Source organism: Artemia sp. Qi Xiang Cuo, chromosome 9, assembly GCF_049724085.1.
Source record: "Artemia sp. Qi Xiang Cuo chromosome 9, ASM4972408v1, whole genome shotgun sequence".
Lineage (NCBI taxonomy): Eukaryota > Metazoa > Arthropoda > Branchiopoda > Anostraca > Artemiidae > Artemia > Artemia sp. Qi Xiang Cuo.
Window position 1 is genome coordinate 3,967,261 of NC_142802.1, and position 18,566 is coordinate 3,985,826.

Genomic DNA, 18,566 nt, shown 5'->3' on the forward strand with positions numbered 1-18,566 from the left:
TTTTTTAGCATCAAAAGGATTTTGCAACATTTCACAGAATCAAAAAACTATTCAAATGTTTCAGAATCTATGATTTTGGAGTTTGCAAGTAACTATAATAAATACATATAATAAATATTTTTTACTATATATATATATATATATACATATATATATATATATATATATATATACATATATATATATATATATATATATATATATATATATATATATATATATATATATATATATATATATATATATATATATATATATATATATATATATATATATATATATATATATATATATATATATATATATATATATATATATATATATATATATATATATATATATATATATATATATATATATATATATATATATATATATATGACAAAGGGATAGCGAAGGACCATAACGAATATCTAAACAAAGGAAAGAACATTAAATAAAAATGTTTTTATAGTGTCAAGTTTTTAAAGCGTTTAATAGTTTTACCAATAGTCATTGGGAAGCTAAGTTCGCATTTCGAATGAAACGGTAGCATATCAAAATAACTCAAATCTTAAGCACAAAAAAAATTGTGAGACGCTTTTATGCGTGAGGCTATTATCGGTAATAATAAATATACTGTCTTTTTAAGTAACTAAAAAGTTAAAACCAATGCACCGTGACTTTTGTTGCGTGTTAAGTTAGTTGCCAAAATCGACATATGTCTTAAATTTAGGCTAAATGGAAGCTGATTCAGAATAATACTTTTTATTTACATTCAGCAGAACAATAATATTTTATTGTTTGGTTTTTCAATGTCGACAGTCATTTTATCATTTTATAGTTCATAGTCAGTTTTAGTCATTCATTCAAGCACATTTTGAAATTTGCTTTGAATTGTTCTTAAAGAAATACAAAAGACATTAGATATAATTAGACATTATAATTTGATTAGACATTAGATATAATTAGACATTAAAAAAACAAATTGGAGACATTAAATATTGGTAAAATTTCCAGTTTTCAAGTTCAGTGGCATATTAGACCAAGTCCAATGAAACAATCAACCGAAAAGATTAAAATCATATATTAGTATGAAATTTCTTGTTTTTTTGAAAATATTGGTAAGGTCTTAGTAAAGTTGACTTCAATAAATCTGATTTTACATAGACTTTTCAGGTAGGGTCTTAGTAAAGTTGACTTCACTAACTTACAAAAGAAAGAACACCTAAAATCGCACAGAGTCACATACAAACACATAGATTCAGACGTGCAAACTGAAAAAGAAAGACACTAGGACATGCAAATACCCGCCCAGACACACATAAAAACGCATACAAACGCATAAATTCAGACATGCAAACCGACAAAGACAGGCATTGGGACAACCAAATCTCCGAAGAGAGAAAGGCTTAAATTATTAATTGCTTATCAACTAAGGGTAAATTTGAGGGAATGGTGACTCCATTAAGAGACACATATTATTTTTATTTTGGAAGGATGTCTTGAGAATAATTATTTAAATTTGCGGTGAGAAAGGGTTTAAATTTTAATTGCTTATAGAACAATCCATAGAAATCAAGCAGTGATGGGGTTATTTTTTTCCCATTTTTGAGTTTCGGTTACTATTGAGCTGAGTCACTCCTTAATTACAGCTAACTACTATGAACTGTTAGATAAAACTTATTGGGCTAACGTCTGATTTTTTAATTAACCTTTTTCTTAAATAATCCCACCTCCTCTCCTCTTGGTGACCTTCAAATTTTCTTTAAAAATATCCCATAATTTATCTAATGTCTTTTCTTAATAAAACTAACATCTTCAAAAAATTTAATTTATTAATATTATATAAAAATTAAGCATTCCAAAACATACCAGGGTATAAAAATAGAGGTATAATACATATCAATTTTCTTATACCATTTAGGTTCATCCGATATCTCAGGCTGCCCTTCCCCCTTAGGGCACCCCTTCCATCCTGACCTTAAATTACGCCTTTCATAATCTTTTTCATCAACCTCTATTTCCCCCGGTATATAATTCACTTTTACCCCCGGCCCCCAAAATAAGAATATAAAAAAATAGCTAAAGTAAGAAAGAAATGAAATACTCCACCTTTACAAATATAAACCAATAGGTAGAATCTTTCATTATTGACCTGCTTCATTCCCTTTACCCTCATTACTCATCTTTGATTTCCCCTATGGCTGCTCAATCCTCATTAAAACATTATCATTTTCCTACTTTCAATACTTTTTAAATCTCTTTAAAACTTTATCTTGATCCTACTTTTAATAATTGTTTCTTTATCCTTTTTTTCTTATTCTTTATTAAATAACAACTTCTCAATTTTTAATTATAAAAACTTTTTCATTTTTTTTTACTCTTTTCTTTAAAAAAAAAATTCCAGTTTTCAAGTTCAGTGGCATATTAGACCAAGTCCAATGAAACAATCAACCGAAAAGATTAAAATCATATATTAGTATGAAATTTCTTGTTTTTTTGAAAATGTTGGTAAGGTCTTAGTAAAGTTGACTTCAATAAATCTGATTTTACATAGACTTTTCAGGTAGGGTCTTAGTAAAGTTGACTTCACTAACTTACAAAAGAAAGAACACCTACAATCGCACAGAGTCAGAAACGGAAACATGCAAACACCCGCTCAGACACACAGGCATAGTGAGAAAGAGATAAAAACACCTAAAATAGCACAGAGTCAGAAACAGAAACACCCAAACACCCGCGCAGACACATAATCAAACAGAGTGAGAGAGAAAAAACACTTGCAAATACATAAATTCAGACATGCAAACTGACAAAGACATGCACTGTGACATGCAAACATTCGCCCAGACACACAGTCAAAGAGAGTGAAAGAGACAAAACACTCACAAACATATAAGTTCAGACATGCAAACCGACAAAGACAGGCACAGGGTTATCCGCCCAGATACACAGGCAGAGAGAGTGAGAGAGACAAAAACACATACAAGTACATAGTTTCAGACATGTAAACCGACAAAGACAGGCACTGAGACAAACGAACACCAACCCAGACACACAGGTTTAGAGAATGAGAGAGAGACAAAAATAAATACAAATACATAGATTTAGACATAAAAACCGACAAAGACAGGCAATGGAACAAGCAACCACATGGCCAGACAGACATGCTTAGAGAGTGAGAGAGACAAAAATACCCAAAAATACATGGATTCAGACAAACAAACCGATAAAGACATGCACTAGGACATGCAAACATCCGCCCAGACACACAATCAAAGAGAGTGAGAGAGATAAAAACGTATACAAACATATAGATTAAGACGTGCAAACCAACAATGAAAGACATTGGGAGAAGCAAATACCCACCCAGACACACATAAAAACGCATACAAACGCATAAATTCAGACATGCAAACCGACAAAGACAGGCATTGGGACAACCAAACACCCATCCAGATATACAAGCAAGGAGAGTGAGAGAGATACAAAAACGTACACAAATACACAGATTCAAAAATACAAACCGACAAAGACAAACACTGGCACAGGCAGACACCCGCCAACAAAAACAGGCAAAGAGAGTGAGAGAGACAAAAACACATACATATACGTAGATTCAGACATACAAACCAATAAAGAAAAGCACTGGGACAGGCAGACATCCGCCCACACACACATGTACAGAGAGTGAGAGAGACACAAACACTTACAAATACACAGATTCAGACATACAAACAGACAGAGAAATGCACTGGGATAAGCAAACACCCACCCAGACACACAGGCACAGAGAATGAGAGAGAAAAACGTCACAAATACATAGATTCAGAACTAAAGTTTACCAAATACCTAACAACCATAAAAGCGAGTTATTTGCCAATATCCGTGATTTGCACAAAACCCAAAAAATTATTAACTGTCATTGACGGATACTAGCGAACAGCTGAGAGAGAAAAGAAAACAATTCATTCACTCAAAAAACAAATCGAACCCGAAATTAAATAAGTTGGAGAACTATGTCATCTGACTTCGGATTTTAATTAATGCATTTCTTGCAGACACCCTTTGAGACCTAAGGGGTTGTTCACGTGTTTTATTATATTACTGGGAAAGTGGTTCAAGGTTTATTTCAGGGATTACTAAAGTATCGGCGTCTCTTTTGAGAAAACCGAATAACTCGGATATTGGCGAATACCTCGCTTTTCTGGTTGTTAGGTATTTGGTTTTAATTCTTTTAATTTTTGGCTTTTATTGAATTTTATTCATCTTTTAAATTTTTGGTAAAATTCATCTTTTAACTTTTTCATAAAACACGAGGGGAAGAAGTCCTCTCTTAACGCGGAATTAATCAGGGACAAAACTGGCTTCCGGATTAGTGGCAGAATAAATCTAACCACTCTTAACGATATGACATCACTACCGAGGGCATTACTTTTCATTTCGTAGATGATCGGATTCATCTTACTTAATGATATAGGTGCTAAATACATTGAAACCTCAGATCCAAAACGACCAAGGTAGTCAAAAATGCTTGGATCATGTAACATCGGACAGATTAATTCAGTAACACACTTTCCTACCGCCAAGAAATAATTTCCAAACATCTCCGAGATATCATCAGCACTTTTTGGCATTTCACCTTCTTAGTTTACTATTTCAAGTCAGATCGTTTTTGTTGGCTGCTGAAGTATTCCCTTAATCATACGCTATAATTTTGTCAGACAACCCGATACTTCCTCGAGTTAAATTCTCTTTTTGCTGCTCTTAATTATCGATTCAGAGCATTGCTATAATTATTATATATTCTATAATTTAAATCACATTTATGATTGATCTTGTTTTGTAAAGTTGGGCTCTAGCTTGCATCGATTTTTAGAAGATCTGAAGTTATCCATGCATTCTTTGGGGTTGTGTTACATCATCATTTTTTTTCTTTGACAATGCTTTTCTAATTCAGTTTGGATAATCTGGTAAAACAAATTAAACCTCTTTTCATTATTAGATGCAATTGATAAAATATTTTCCCATTTCACTTGAGATGATACTTTCTTATAACCTAAAAGAATTGTTTATTTACATAATGGCAAGAAAACTCCTTCTTTAAGCTACTACTATTTCCTGGAGGAATAGCATGTCTAGAAAATACAACAAATGGCTCATCCTCCAACAAATAATTTATAGACCTTTCAACTACGCTGAACAAAATGGCTATCTCAAAATTTTGATTGTATGGGTTTGGGGAAATGATTGGTGTGAAGAGGGGTTGGTTGACCTCCAATCATTTTTAACTGTTAAATAGACCACTAGAAATTCTGGTTAGCAATCCAATAAGCCCTCTCCGAAGTTTATACCACCACCGTTTCTATAACAGACCTTATATCCCGCAGGGCATAAATTATAACCTTTGACCTGACGGTTGTGGGGGGGGGGATGTCATCTTCAAAGTTATGACTTTCAGACCTTTAAACTACGCTGAAAAAATGATTGTTTTAAATTTTGATTGGATGTGTTTGAAAAATGATTGAAGTGAGGGGCTTGTTGCCCTCCAATCACTTTTGACTGTTAAAATGGCCATTAGCCCTCTAAATTTCCAAATCAAATGAGCTCTTTTTGAATTTTTTACAAAATTACTTGTTAAAAGAAGTGTCCTGGTCTAAAAATCACGAAAAAAATTATATTGTGCTCACATCGCTCTTTATTTAGGCAACGCTATTGCGCTGCCTATGATATTTTTTTTAGATTTCTTTTATGCAACTTTGGAAGTGCCAATTAGACCAGGTAAGCCCCCCTAAAATTCAGCTAATGGGTGCCCATGGTCCTGGTAATCCATTTACAAGATTACCAGCTGAGTGACACTAAATGTAAAAGAGCGGGGTAACCTTGCCAGGTACATTTTGTGAGGTTGTGGGCTCGCAATATGAATCCCATTAAGAATTTAATGATGAAATCCGTTTTTGCTGGCTGGTAGAATTATGTACTCTTTTGCTCTTGTGTCTGTTGCCAATATACTGCTTTTGCATGATATCTACAAACCCCAGTATTTAAATGACGGACCAGAGCAAAGGTCTCATCAAAGGAACCAGGGAAATAATATTTTTTACTGTTTGTCTAATATTTAGGCTTAGGCTTGACCTATGACAGTTTTCCAGAGAAAAGTAAATATATAAAAAAATGTACACCATTTGAATGCTTTTTTTTGTTTTGTTTTTTCCAAAGCTAAAGTTTATCATTAAAGATGCCAGCTGTGGCACGGGGATTAAAAACGCTGGAAAAAAAATGAGACTTGATTTGAGGACGAAAGCCAAGTATCGTGGTTGTTCATTTTAATGTAAAGCCAGAAAAAGCAAAAACAAAAATTATGCGAAGTAAAAGGTAAAATAGTGGGTAAATAAATAAAAGGATTCTTTTTTATGTCCAGGAAAAATGATGTTAAATCACAATTTCAGTTCGTTGTTCTTCTTCTATTTAACAGCAGGCGGGCTTTTCAGTAAAACTATTTAGCCCTTTTCCTTTTGCTTCACTCTGTGGGCATATAAGATGATAGATGTCGATTTCTATGCTCTGTGTGCAGGTATAGTTGGCTAGGCTCTTGGCTGATAGTGGGATTTTGTGGTGTTTGAAGTATTTTAACAGTTTACAAAGCAAGGTATGTTGTGCAGACGTCAGCATATTACATTCAAATAGGCAATGGTCAATTGTTTCATTATTCATATTACAATGCCTGCAAAGAGGGGACAGGGTAATTTAACCACTTGAATTATAAAGCTTATATGAGAATGCAAGGAAATTTAGTCCATTTTTTCCAGAACGAATTCTAGGATAAATTTTAGAAAGATACTTATTGGGAAAGGGGGAAAGGATAGTACTAATCTTATTAAAATTAATATCTGATAGCCTCCATCGGTAAATATCTCTAAATGGAATTGGTCTCCCACTTGGCTGGTCAATATTTATAGCATTTTTTGCTATTTCATCAACATGATGATTACCACTTATGCCAGAGTGGCGAGGACTGCACTGACAGTAAGTTTTTATGCCACGTGAAGCAAGATTCTCAATAATACTGAGACAATGATAAGTGTCAATGTCCAACTTATATTGAGGAGCTGAGGCCAGCAACTCAAGGCTTGATAAAGAGTCGGAATAGATGATAATATTATTCGAATTTTCAATCAAAGGTTGGTTTTGCTTAAGGTGTTCTAATGCCATGATTATGGCATTTAACTCAACAGACATTATAGATAAATTATTAAATAATCTCTGGCCCATTGCAATTTTCAGGTGAGGAAGGAAAACACCACTTGCAACCTTCTCATTCATTTTTGACCCATCAACAAATATTTGGAAGTGATTTTTATAGGTAATTGTATTAAGTTCTGCAAATTTTTTCTGAACAAAAGCAATGGGGGTTAAATCTTTATTCCATTTTGAAAATTCAGTATTTATTATGGGAAATGACCAATTCCATGGAGGGGATTGGGGGAAAATAGGTGCAATAGACTTTGCTGGTACAGGGAACTTCTTTTGAATATTGGCATACTCATCTGCAATACCTCTATACTTGGCTGGATTTCTTAACCAATTATGTAATGTGTGTGAGCGATTTGATTCAATTTTTGTAAGATGTTTTATCAAGAGAAAGCTAGGTCTCTTCCTTATTGTTGTTAATCAACTCTCCATAAGCAGTAACTTGGTGCTTGTGGGTTTCCTAAGATCAAATATGAGACGTATTATATCATTTTGTGTTGTTTCAATTTTTTGCATCTGGGTCTTTGCAGATGCACCATAGACGATGAGCCCATAGTCAATATTGGGTCTTATATGTGATTTATAAAACTGGAGTAAGGTTTTCTCTTTACAACCCCAGGGTGCGGAAAGAAGTCTTTTTAGTATATTTGCTTTTCTATAGCATTTTTTTATTGTGTTTGAAATGTGGAGGTGGAAATTAAGTTTTTGGTCAAGTATTAGACCTAGGTAATTGATATTATTATCCTCTGGAATAGTTGTTTTATTTAGAGTTAGTTTTGAATTAACATGGTTTCGCTTCCGGTGAAATTGGATTATTTTTGACTTGGTGGGTGCAATGGGTAAATCTGAATGTTGAGAGAATTTTTCAAACTGGAAAAGTGACTTTTGCAGATTTAACTGTGCTATCTGAAAGGTGTTGCCAGATGACCATAGCACCAGATCATCAGCATATTGTAGATTTGTGTGGGGTAGGTTCATGTCCCAGAGATATAGGGCAAATAGGAGGCAACTGAGGACTGCTCCCTGAGGTAGGCCTTTGGATATTGTCTTTTGGGGAGAAGAGGCTGAACCAACACAAACAATGAAACTTCGCACTTCTATGAAGGATTTAATAAAAGATACTAGCTTAGGGGTTACTCCAAGGTTTGCAAGTTTATTTAAAAGGATTTGGTGGTTCACATTGTCATATGCCCCTTCAAAATCTAGGGAAGCTGCCACTAGGATTTTATTTTTTGAGAAAGATTCATTTATTGCATTTGTTAGCAAAATGAAAGCATCTGTTGAGGAGTGGTATTTCCTGAATCCAGTTTGAGTGTGTGGGATCATATTATTTTTTTCAACAAACCAGAGGAGTCTTTGATAAATCATTTTCTCCATTATTTTCCCCATCACAGGTGTAATCATTATGGGCCTATAAGACCCAGGGTTATCTTTTGGTTTATTTTTCTTTAGGATTGGTAGGAGGGACGAACATTTCCATATATTGGGGAACCTAGAAGATGCCCAAGCGTGATTATAACAATTTAGCAGTTCTTGTTTGTATGAAGGTGTGAGATTCTTTATCCATGTAGGGTGTATATTGTCATAGCTGCTGCTAGTTTTGGTCCTAATCTGATGTATTGCATTATTCAATTCCTGGATTGAAAATGGATTGGTTATTTACTCGGATCCTGGGCGTGGTTGGTAACTTCGGTTCATGGGAATTGTGGACAGTTTGCTTTGATTATTTGATGTTAGCTTATTAACAAAAAGAGTTGCAAATAGGTTAGCTTTTCCATTATCATTGTCATAATGGGTATTATTATGTAAAAGCTCATACATGAGTGGGTTGGGGGAAGTCTTTTTCCCACAGATGTGGCTTATGACTTTATGTATAATTGGCTCATGCGTTTCTCTGGAGAGATTATTTGCAAAATTATTCCAGTATTTATATTTAGCATCTGTTATAGTCCTTTTTAGATTAGATTCTGCTTGTAATTTTTTTAAACATGTAGTAGGTGATGGTTTTCTTATGAATTCTGTCCTAGCTGCCTTTTTTATCCTCCATTTATTTAGGCACTCATTTGTCCACCATGCTTTAGGAATTTGTTTAGGGAATGTTTTCTTAGGTGTTGTCTTGGGGATAGCATGATTAGCTGTATTTATTAGTAAAGATGTCAAGGCTTCAGCATGTGTGTCAACTGTTGTGTTAGAAATGCATGAACTTTGGGTGAAACATGTAATTTCATCATTTAGCTTATTTTGGAACATAGACAAATCTGCTTTAGTGTTGATATAATTGGATGTATGAGATAAAGTTTCAGCAGGTTCATTTAGAGAGCAAACTATAGCAAAGTGGTCAGTACATAGACTATCAATTTTATTTATGTAAATTTTGTTCAAAACATTTAATGACACAATTTGTAGGCAATTGTGGAGAATCTGCCACTTTTGGGGTTGAAATATGTGTTCAGGTTTGGAGGGGTAGCAACAGCTAATTCGTTAATTTCTGAAGTCATATGCTCATTGAATTTACCAGCTTTATTTGCTGGTTCATTCCCCCACAAAAGGCTTTGGGCATTGAAATCACCACAAATAATGATATTTTTTAACATATTAGAATTATTTATATAATTAAAGAAATCCTTGGCATCTATAGTTTGGCCATTAGGGTTATAAAAGCTTATTATGTATGTTTTTAAATTATTTAGCCAAACACTGATACCAATTACATCAACATCATTTGCAAAATCTGGAAAATTGATGCCACAAAATTTTATATTATTATTAACTAATAAAGCTACCCCACCTCATTTTCTCTCTGAAGATCTATCCTTTCTCAGGATAGTATATCCCGGAGACTTAATTTGTTGATTTTGGGTTAAATGAGTTTCCTGGAGGCAAGCAATATTAATGGAATTATTATTCATAAATGATATTAGTTCATTTAGCTCATTTTCTGTGAGTGATCTTACATTCCATTGGAGTATTGATATATGTTGTGTTGTTGATTTATTCTTCATATGACTGTGTATCAATGTTCAGCTCTGTTAAAAGTAAAGCAAGATCTTTTTTTGCTTGAATGAGCATATCATCAGGGATGTAGATTTTTGCCAATTCTGCAATAATTTTTATTTTCTGTAGTTGATGTATGTTCATTGCCTGAACTGCATTACAGTTTAGAATGAATAAGCATATATTTGGGGATTGCATTTTTGGTTGTGCATCCTGTGTGTTGGTTAAGGGATTGATTCCTGGTAGTATTTCTGGTTTGTTTCTACTTGGGAGGGGGGGCCAGGGGGACCTCATCTCACTGGACAAGGAGGCTTGTTGGCTTTGTGATTCTTTATGATAGGGATTTGAGCTAGGGAGCTTAAAAGATGGTGTTTTATATGGGGTGCTTGATGCATTGGGGTCATTTGACTTGGGGGTTTTGGTTGGTTTCATTACAGGCTTTATTTGGTATTGTTGGGCAGCATTTGCTTCCATTGCTGCAAAGGGGTATGGGATGGCCTTCTCTGTTGATATTTGGAGTGTTAGAGCTCTTTTTTTGTATGCAGGGCATAATGATTTATTTGTAGATTCATGTGGGCCTTTGCAATTGATGCATGTAGGCTGGGTGTTGTTGCAAGTTGTCAGCTCTTTAGGATGGAAAGATTTACAATTACTACACTCTTGGAGAATTTCATTGCATTTGTTTGTCGTGTGTCCCAGTTTTAAACACTTCTGAAACTGAATAGGCTTAGGTTTGTATTCCTTGTGTGGTTTGATTTGACAAAATAGGAATAATTTTTCTGGGATATCAATTTTATCCTTAAGTGTGAATAAGAAGGATCTACTAGTTTCTATGCCATTAGAGAAAGGTTTTCCAAGTTTGGTAACATCCTCAACTGGGATTATGTTTCCAGCCCTATCTGAGAGCCCTTCATTTAACTCCTGAGTGGATATCTCTGGGGGACCAATTATAAACTACTATTTTTGTTGGTGATTGTTTTGGGTTTCAATTAGATGCAATAATTGGGGTATTCAGAAGGGATTTTAAGTTAATTATTGTATTTGCTGATTTCTGATCTTCTACAGCTATTAGCAGAGATCCATCACGGTTAATGTTAAGAGAGAACATTGATTTTAGCAATTTAAAAATTGCAACTCTTATTGCAGTGATCATTTTTATTTCAAAGGGGGTAGTGGGAGTAATTTTAAGGTAAATTCCTAAGTTTTTGGAGGGAGGATCTTGGGCAGGGAGAGGGGAAATGCTTTTAATTGGGGAGATTTTTTTCCTTTTTTTAGAGCTTCTAGAGAGGACCTCTTGAAACCCATTATCATCATTTATGTTTTCATTAGGATCTACAGTTATCATTGTCCTATTCTCCGAATTTGAGCTATCATTAGAACTTTCAGATAATGTGCTTGACCAGCCAGGATGGGTATCTTCCACTATGGAATTTGATTTGGGATCTGGGGGGAGGTTTTTTTTGGAGGACTTCTAAACATTGCCTATTGGAAAAAGGTTTAAACACAAATATAACACTAAAACAAGAAGGGAAAATAGATGATATCAAACCGTCTGCACTATACTATGGGGAGGATAAAGACCACAGTATAGCCCTGAGGATGACTTGAGCAGGATAGGTTTGGTACAACTGCTGATTAGAAGCGATAATAATCACAAGAAAATATATTTCGATTTTCTTATAAGGTTGCTGTTGAAATTCTGTATTTTGGTATCAAATCTCTTTCTTCTTTAAGCGGTTGATGGCCTTCAAAATATGTCTTACCTCAGAGTGCCCAAAGCATTTTACTAGTGTATAGCATATCATTATTGACTACTGATTTTTCTGGTGAGTTTCGATAAGTGGTGGAGATTTTTCGGTGATTTTTCTGGGTAAATGCTAGTGATTGTTTTGTCTCCGGCAACACTGTCCTATTCCATTACTGAGCAGCAGCATTAGCTAAAAATCATTCTCAACTCCAAGGGAAAAGTAGGATTTATCAGTCCAGCCTAAGTAAAAGGTTGGTGAATGATATCCAAATCAGATTTAAAGTAAATTATTGTGTAAATCTATTAAAGACTCCATAACTAAGGTAAGGGTCAATGGTAAATTTCTATGTGGGACTATAATTTAGCTATGATGCAAGTGAAAACATGTGATACCTACCTTTTTATGCTCTTTTATACTACAATAGCCTAATTGGGTAAGGTTTACATTAACAGACTAATCAGCTAGCTAAAACAAAACACCTTAAGCATCAGAATTTCATCCTGACTCCAAATATAGGCCTAACACTCATTTCTGTTGCAATTTATTTTCAAAATTACTTCTAAGCTTCTTTAAGTTTCTTCAATTTTCCTGTTTTTTTTCACAGAAATGTTGTGGTGGCAATCTAATTTGAATCCAATTGATTTTTATACTAAATTTTGCTGAAAGCTGCAATTTGAATTGAAATAAACTAAATCTTGTTGAGCAGTGATTTGATATGAAAAATACTAAATCTTGTTGAGTGGTGATTTGATTTGAGAAATAGGCTACTAAACAGTTTGAATTATTCATTTTTGGGGAAAAAACTTATCACTAGCTTCAGAATTTTCTCTTGAATACAAACATGACATTCATTTCTGTTGCAAATTATATTCAACATTGCTTATGAGCTTCTTTAAAAACAGCAAAACTTCTTGTGGAATATGTGGAAATGCAGCAAGAGCTATGTCATCCCAAAGACCCAAAAGAGAAGATTTTGGAGCTATTCAGTATCCAATAGAAAAGGGAGTTTCTTGCATCAGGCCAAGGATTAAACCTCATCAAATCCTGATATTTATAAATCACTTTCTGTCAGATCATTGGGACCATTAAACAGTTATTGAGGAACTCCAGATAAGTAAAAAAACAAGCATTGACTGGAGGTCTTTTTGCTCAGAAGTTCTGATGGCTTGGAAAGGAAACCAAGAACCTATAGGAGGGCAGGGTGTTGAAGTTGAAATTGATGAAACTTTAATGGCAAGAAAAAAGTACAACAGGGGAAGGATCTCATGACAAGTTTGGGTTTTTGGAGGAATAGAGAGAGAGAGCAAAATAAAAATTATTGCAGCCCTGACTAATGGCCAAGAAGGCCTCCAAAGAAACAAGGAAACTTTAATTCCTATTATTAAAAAATATATTCAGCCTGGAAGCTTTATTTACAGTGATAAATAGGGAGCTTATAGTACATTGTCCAGCCATGGATATACTCATTACCAAATCAATCAATCAGTCAATTTTGTTGATCCACTCATACTCAAAATATAGAAAGTCTGTGTAGATGCTTCAAAGAGCACTCTAAAAGACCAGGGATGCAGCATCTAAAAGACCAGGGATGCAGCTAACAGCATACATGGAGCAGTATTTGTCATGTTCTGCAAAATTTTGAGAGAAAAGACCAACTTCATAATTTTTATTATTGAAGCTGCAAAGCTCTATCCCCTTGGAATCCTATTGGAATCAATAGAGTCCCTAGAGCACCAGACAGTGACGCCCATAGTGCATCAGAAAGTGATGATGAAGAGTTATATATGAGTGACTAGTTTGTTTACGTTAAGTGCTGTTTATCTGATATTTATAAAACTGTATATGTAGCTGCCATAAAGTGTTTGTTTGGATGAAAGAAGTTTTGCTGTTTTTAAAGAAGCTTAAAAGCAATTTTGAAAATAATTTGCAACAGAAATGAATGTCATATTTGGATTCAGGATGAATTTCAGAAGCTAGTGGTAAGTTTTTCCCCCCCAAAAAATGAATGATTCAACCTGTTTAGTATTTCTCAAATCAAATCACCACTCAACAAGATTTAATATTTTTCATATCAAATCACTGCTTGACAAGATTTAGTATATTTAAATTCAAATTGCAGCTTTCAGCAATATTTAGTATTTTTCAAATTGGATTGCCACCATGACATTTCTGTGAAAAAAAAAAGGAAAATTGAAGAAACTTAAAGAAGCTTAGAAGTAATTTTGAAAATAAATTGCAACATAAATATGTTATATTTGGACTCAGGATGAAATTCTGATGCTAGTGGTATGTTTTTTTTTTTATCTAGCTGATTAGTCTGTTAATGTAAACCTTACCCCCCTGAATTGTCAATAGCAGAGTTTCAAATTGCAGTTAGATTAGCCTAGGTTAACAGTTAGATTAGCCAGTTCTTAACAGATAGGAAACAGACGGTTAAAGTATTTGGCAAGGATGGAAGGATGTTTTTCTCCAAGGTGGCCACTGTTGGAAGTGGTGTCCCCCAGGGCATGGTTTTGGGTCCGACTTTATTTAATATATATATAAATGACATGCCAAAAATCCTAAATAACAAAGTAAGCCTCTACGCTGATGACTCGAAACTTATTGGTTGTGCAGACACAGCGGAGAATATTAAGTCGATCCAACTGGACCTCGATACATTCACTCACTGGACTAATATTTGGAGGCTTGAACTCAACGTATCAAAATGCAAGACTCTCCACCTTGGGAAGAAAAACCCACACACTCAGTACCATATGGATTGTAGGGATGGGTCCCGAAATGCCATTTCCAGCAGCCACGCGGAGAGAGATCTTGGTGTCCTGGTAGACGATGAATTGAAATTTCATATTCATGCACAAGTGACTATTGCGAAGGTTAATCAGACTCTTGGCTTAATCAAAAGAATGTTCACTAGCAGATCTCCAACTGTTATGACCAAGCTATACAAGAGTCTAGTTCGACCAAGGCTAGAGTTTGGAATGTGTATCGCATGCCCAATCAATAAGACAGACCAAGCAGCTCTAGAATCAGTCCAGAGGAGGGCAACGAAATGTATTAGAGACCTCTATGATGTCCCTTATCCATCCCGTCTCCGTAAGCTTAGAATACCATCTCTAACATATCATCGCAAACAAGGCGATGTGATAACAGCATACAAGCTCCTAAATGCTGAGGATACCATTCCTGGCCTTTTCCAACCAGACAATTCAAACAGAACTCGTGGTCATTCTCAAAAGCTTTTCCAAAAACGAGCCAACACCAGACTAAGGAACAAGTTCTTCTCAAACAGAGTTGTCAGCTTGTGGAACTCCCTTAGTGAAAAAACAGTAACCTCTACCAGTGTGGATGCGTTCAAGTCATCAGTGGATAGGGAGTGGCTCAACAAACTGTGGTGCACCATTTGGGACGCCACAGATGATGATTAACTATCATCACTGAAGCTGGCGGACACAGGATTCGTCCTATTGCTAGCAAGTGCAATTTAAGGTAATTTAAGGTAGGTTAGATTAGGTTGTAGGCCTGACCTAATTTCTTGGTGTGGGGACAAAAATGAAATATCTTTCAGGCTCAAGATGCAATACAATTTTCTTAAATGAATCATTCCTTAATTGTGGTTTTATGATTATAATGAATATCAAAATTGATCAGAGCCAGAATATAAACTCCTGAAATAAATTATCTCAGGGCAATATTTTTTTTTTAATTGCCTGCAACCCCCAAATGTGGAAAATTCCTTAGTTGTAGTTTTATGATTTTAATGAACATCAAATTTGATCAAAGCTATACTAATAAAAAGTTCAGAAAGGAATTAGGGCATGAATTTCCACTAGAGAAGATTTTCAGTTCTTTTGAATGTGTCCCCTTTTTCAAATTGTCCTCTATCTTAGTCATATCATTGTTAGAGTCATAAAACTACAATTAGGGATTTTTGAAGTTTGGGGGGGGGGGGTAATTCAAAATAGTCTTTCCTTGAGATAAGTCATCCTCTATTTGTGTCTGCAGTTTCTATTACTCTTGCTCTAATCTCAAAACTTTTGTTTTTGGGGGGGGAGGGCAGGGGATGAGACTAAGTAAAAAACCCCTCTTGAGATAATTCATGCTCTAGTTTCTGAAGTTCATTATTCTCTAGTGAATATCAAATTAAAATTGGAGCTAGAATAATGAACTAATGTAGAGCATGAATTATCTCAATGAAAGATTGCTTTTGAACTATGCTCCCCCAGCCCCCCACAACTCATAAAATTAGTTAATTATACTTTTATGACTCTAGTGAGTATCAACTTTGATTGCTTTTGGGATGAAATCATGGTTGCAGTTCAGTTTATATGCCAGTACTACATCCCCACATCTACATCAGTATGGGAGAGATGGTATTTTGAGCCTTTCAAGTGGTAGAACATGCCAAATTTTGGAAATGTGAGCAGAAAATAAGCTACAATGCACAATAAGCTGCATTACATAGAGGGGGGAGAGAGGTACAGTTAGGGAAATTAAAATATCTTCCCAGGACATACATTCAGTCTGTAGATCCATCCCTGAAAGTTTTATTTTCCTAACCCAACCACTTTCCAAGATTGCTGAAAGCTGCTAAACTAAAATTTTCACCACTATTATTAGATTAAAAGTTTGTAAAATGTTGGCAATGAAAAATATCCTAGGTGTAGATCTAGAGTAGGGTCTATTGAGAAGAAAACTTCATAATATGCAGAATAATTGTAGCTAACAGATTTTGACTGCTGCTCCACTATACTTTACCCCAACCCTTCTGATGTGCAAATGATTAGCCCAAATTGTATATTTTTTATTAATCAGAAATGGAATTAAGCCATAGGCTTGTCTTGCACAGCACAAATTACACACCATGAACAACATTTATAAACAACAAAAACTATAAACTTCCTAATAAAACAAACAAAAACAAAGATACCCTACAACAAATACACACTTCACAGTCCTAGGTACTGCCTTTCATAAAAAGAGGTCTCAACTAATGCTGTTTTGAAAGCCACAACATCATTCACCAGAACTACTTGGTTGGGCAACATGTTCCATGATTTTACTGAATGATTTGCAAAGGAACTCTTTCCAACTTTCCTTGATACCCTTGGCTGGTACAATTTTAAAGAGTTCTGCCACATAGATGGATAATGACCAAACTCAAAGAAATCTTCCCAAGACACATGGTCAATACCCTTTATGATGGGGAAAGTGTTGACAAGGTCCATTCTGTCCCTTCTGAATTGCAGAGATGGTAAGCTCAGGCTACTCAATCTCCACTCATAAGGTAGGTATTTCAGATAGGGGACAAATTTGGATGCTCGTCTTTGCACCTTTTCCATCAGAGGTGAATCAGATTTTCTAGTTGTATTCCACACAGATGAGCAGTATTCAACAACAGGGTGCATCATTGTCTTATACAATGTGGTAAAACTTCTCAGGTTAAACCTTCTGAAAGCTCTTTTGATGCAAAGCAAACCTTAGTTTGCTTTACATGAAACAGCTGATGCTTGCTTGTCAAACCTCAGCTGATCATCAAAAATAACACCAAGATCCCTAATAGAGTTAACAGGGCACACCAACATGTCACCAATGAAGTACCAGTATGCCACATTTTTCACAAAGTAATGCATCACATGACATTTCTTCTGGTTAACAAACATAGAATTTAAATTACACCATTCAAACAATTCTTCCAAATCTTCCTGTAGAAGTGTCACATCAAATTGCTTAAGGATAAGTTTGATAATTAAAAGTAGCAAAATAATTAAGATCAATAATTAAGAGTCGCAAAAAGAGAATTTTACTCAAGGAAGTATTGGGTTGTCTGACAAAATTATAGTGTATGATTAAGGAAGTACTTCAGCAGCCAACAAAACACGATCTGACTTGAAATAGTAAACTAAGAAGGTGAAATGCCAAAAAGTGCTGATGATATCTCAGAGATGTTTGGAAATTACTTCTTGGCGGTATGAAAGTGTGTTACTGAAATAATCTGTCCAATGTTACATGATCCAAGCATTTTTGACTACCTTGGTCATTTTGGATCTGAGGTTTCAGGTAGTGATGTCATATCATTAAGAGTTGTTAGATTTATTCTGCCACTAATCCGGAAGCCACTTTTGTCCCTGATTAATTTCGCGTTAAGAGAGGGCTTCTTCCCCTCGTGTTTTACCAAAAATTTAAAAGATGAATTTTACCAAAAATTTAAAAGATGAATAAAATTCAATAAAAGCCAAAAATTAAAAGAATTAAAACCAAATACCTAACAATCATAAAAGCGAGTTATTTGCCAATGTCCGAGTTATTCAGTTTTCTCAAAAGAGACGCTGATACTTTAGTAATCCCTGAAATAAACCTTGAACCACTTTCCCAGTCATATAATCAAACATGTGAACAACCTCTTAGGTCTCAAAGGGTGTCTTCTAGAAATGCATTAATTAAAATCCAAAGTCAGATGACATAGTTCTCCAACTTATTTAATTGCTGGTTTGTTTTGTTTTTTGAGTGAATGAATTGTTTTCTTTTCTCTCTCAGTTGTTTGCTAGTATCTGTCAATTGCAGCTCATAATTTTTTGGATTTTGTGCAAA

The 18,566-nt window shown here is 34.7% G+C and overlaps 2 protein-coding genes across 3 annotated transcripts in view; one reads left to right on the forward strand and one right to left on the reverse strand.

Annotated features, from left to right (window-relative positions):
- The first annotated feature begins 12,124 nt into the window (after positions 1-12,124).
- Positions 12,125-18,566, forward strand: part of Bsg (immunoglobulin domain-containing protein Bsg) — a 103,205-nt gene continuing 96,763 nt past the window's right edge. Inside the window, exon 1 of one of the 2 annotated variants that reach the window (XM_089094238.1) lies at positions 12,125-12,225. The gene's annotated coding sequence lies outside the window, so the exon portion shown is untranslated. Of the gene's footprint in view, positions 12,298-18,566 lie in introns of both variants that reach the window. The other variant, XM_089094239.1, reaches the window with a different exon arrangement.
- LOC148948243 (uncharacterized) lies at positions 16,925-17,386 on the reverse strand. Its single transcript, XM_089094673.1, has one exon. The coding sequence runs from the start codon at positions 17,384-17,386 to the stop codon at positions 16,925-16,927; it is 462 nt and encodes a 153-aa protein (XP_088950799.1).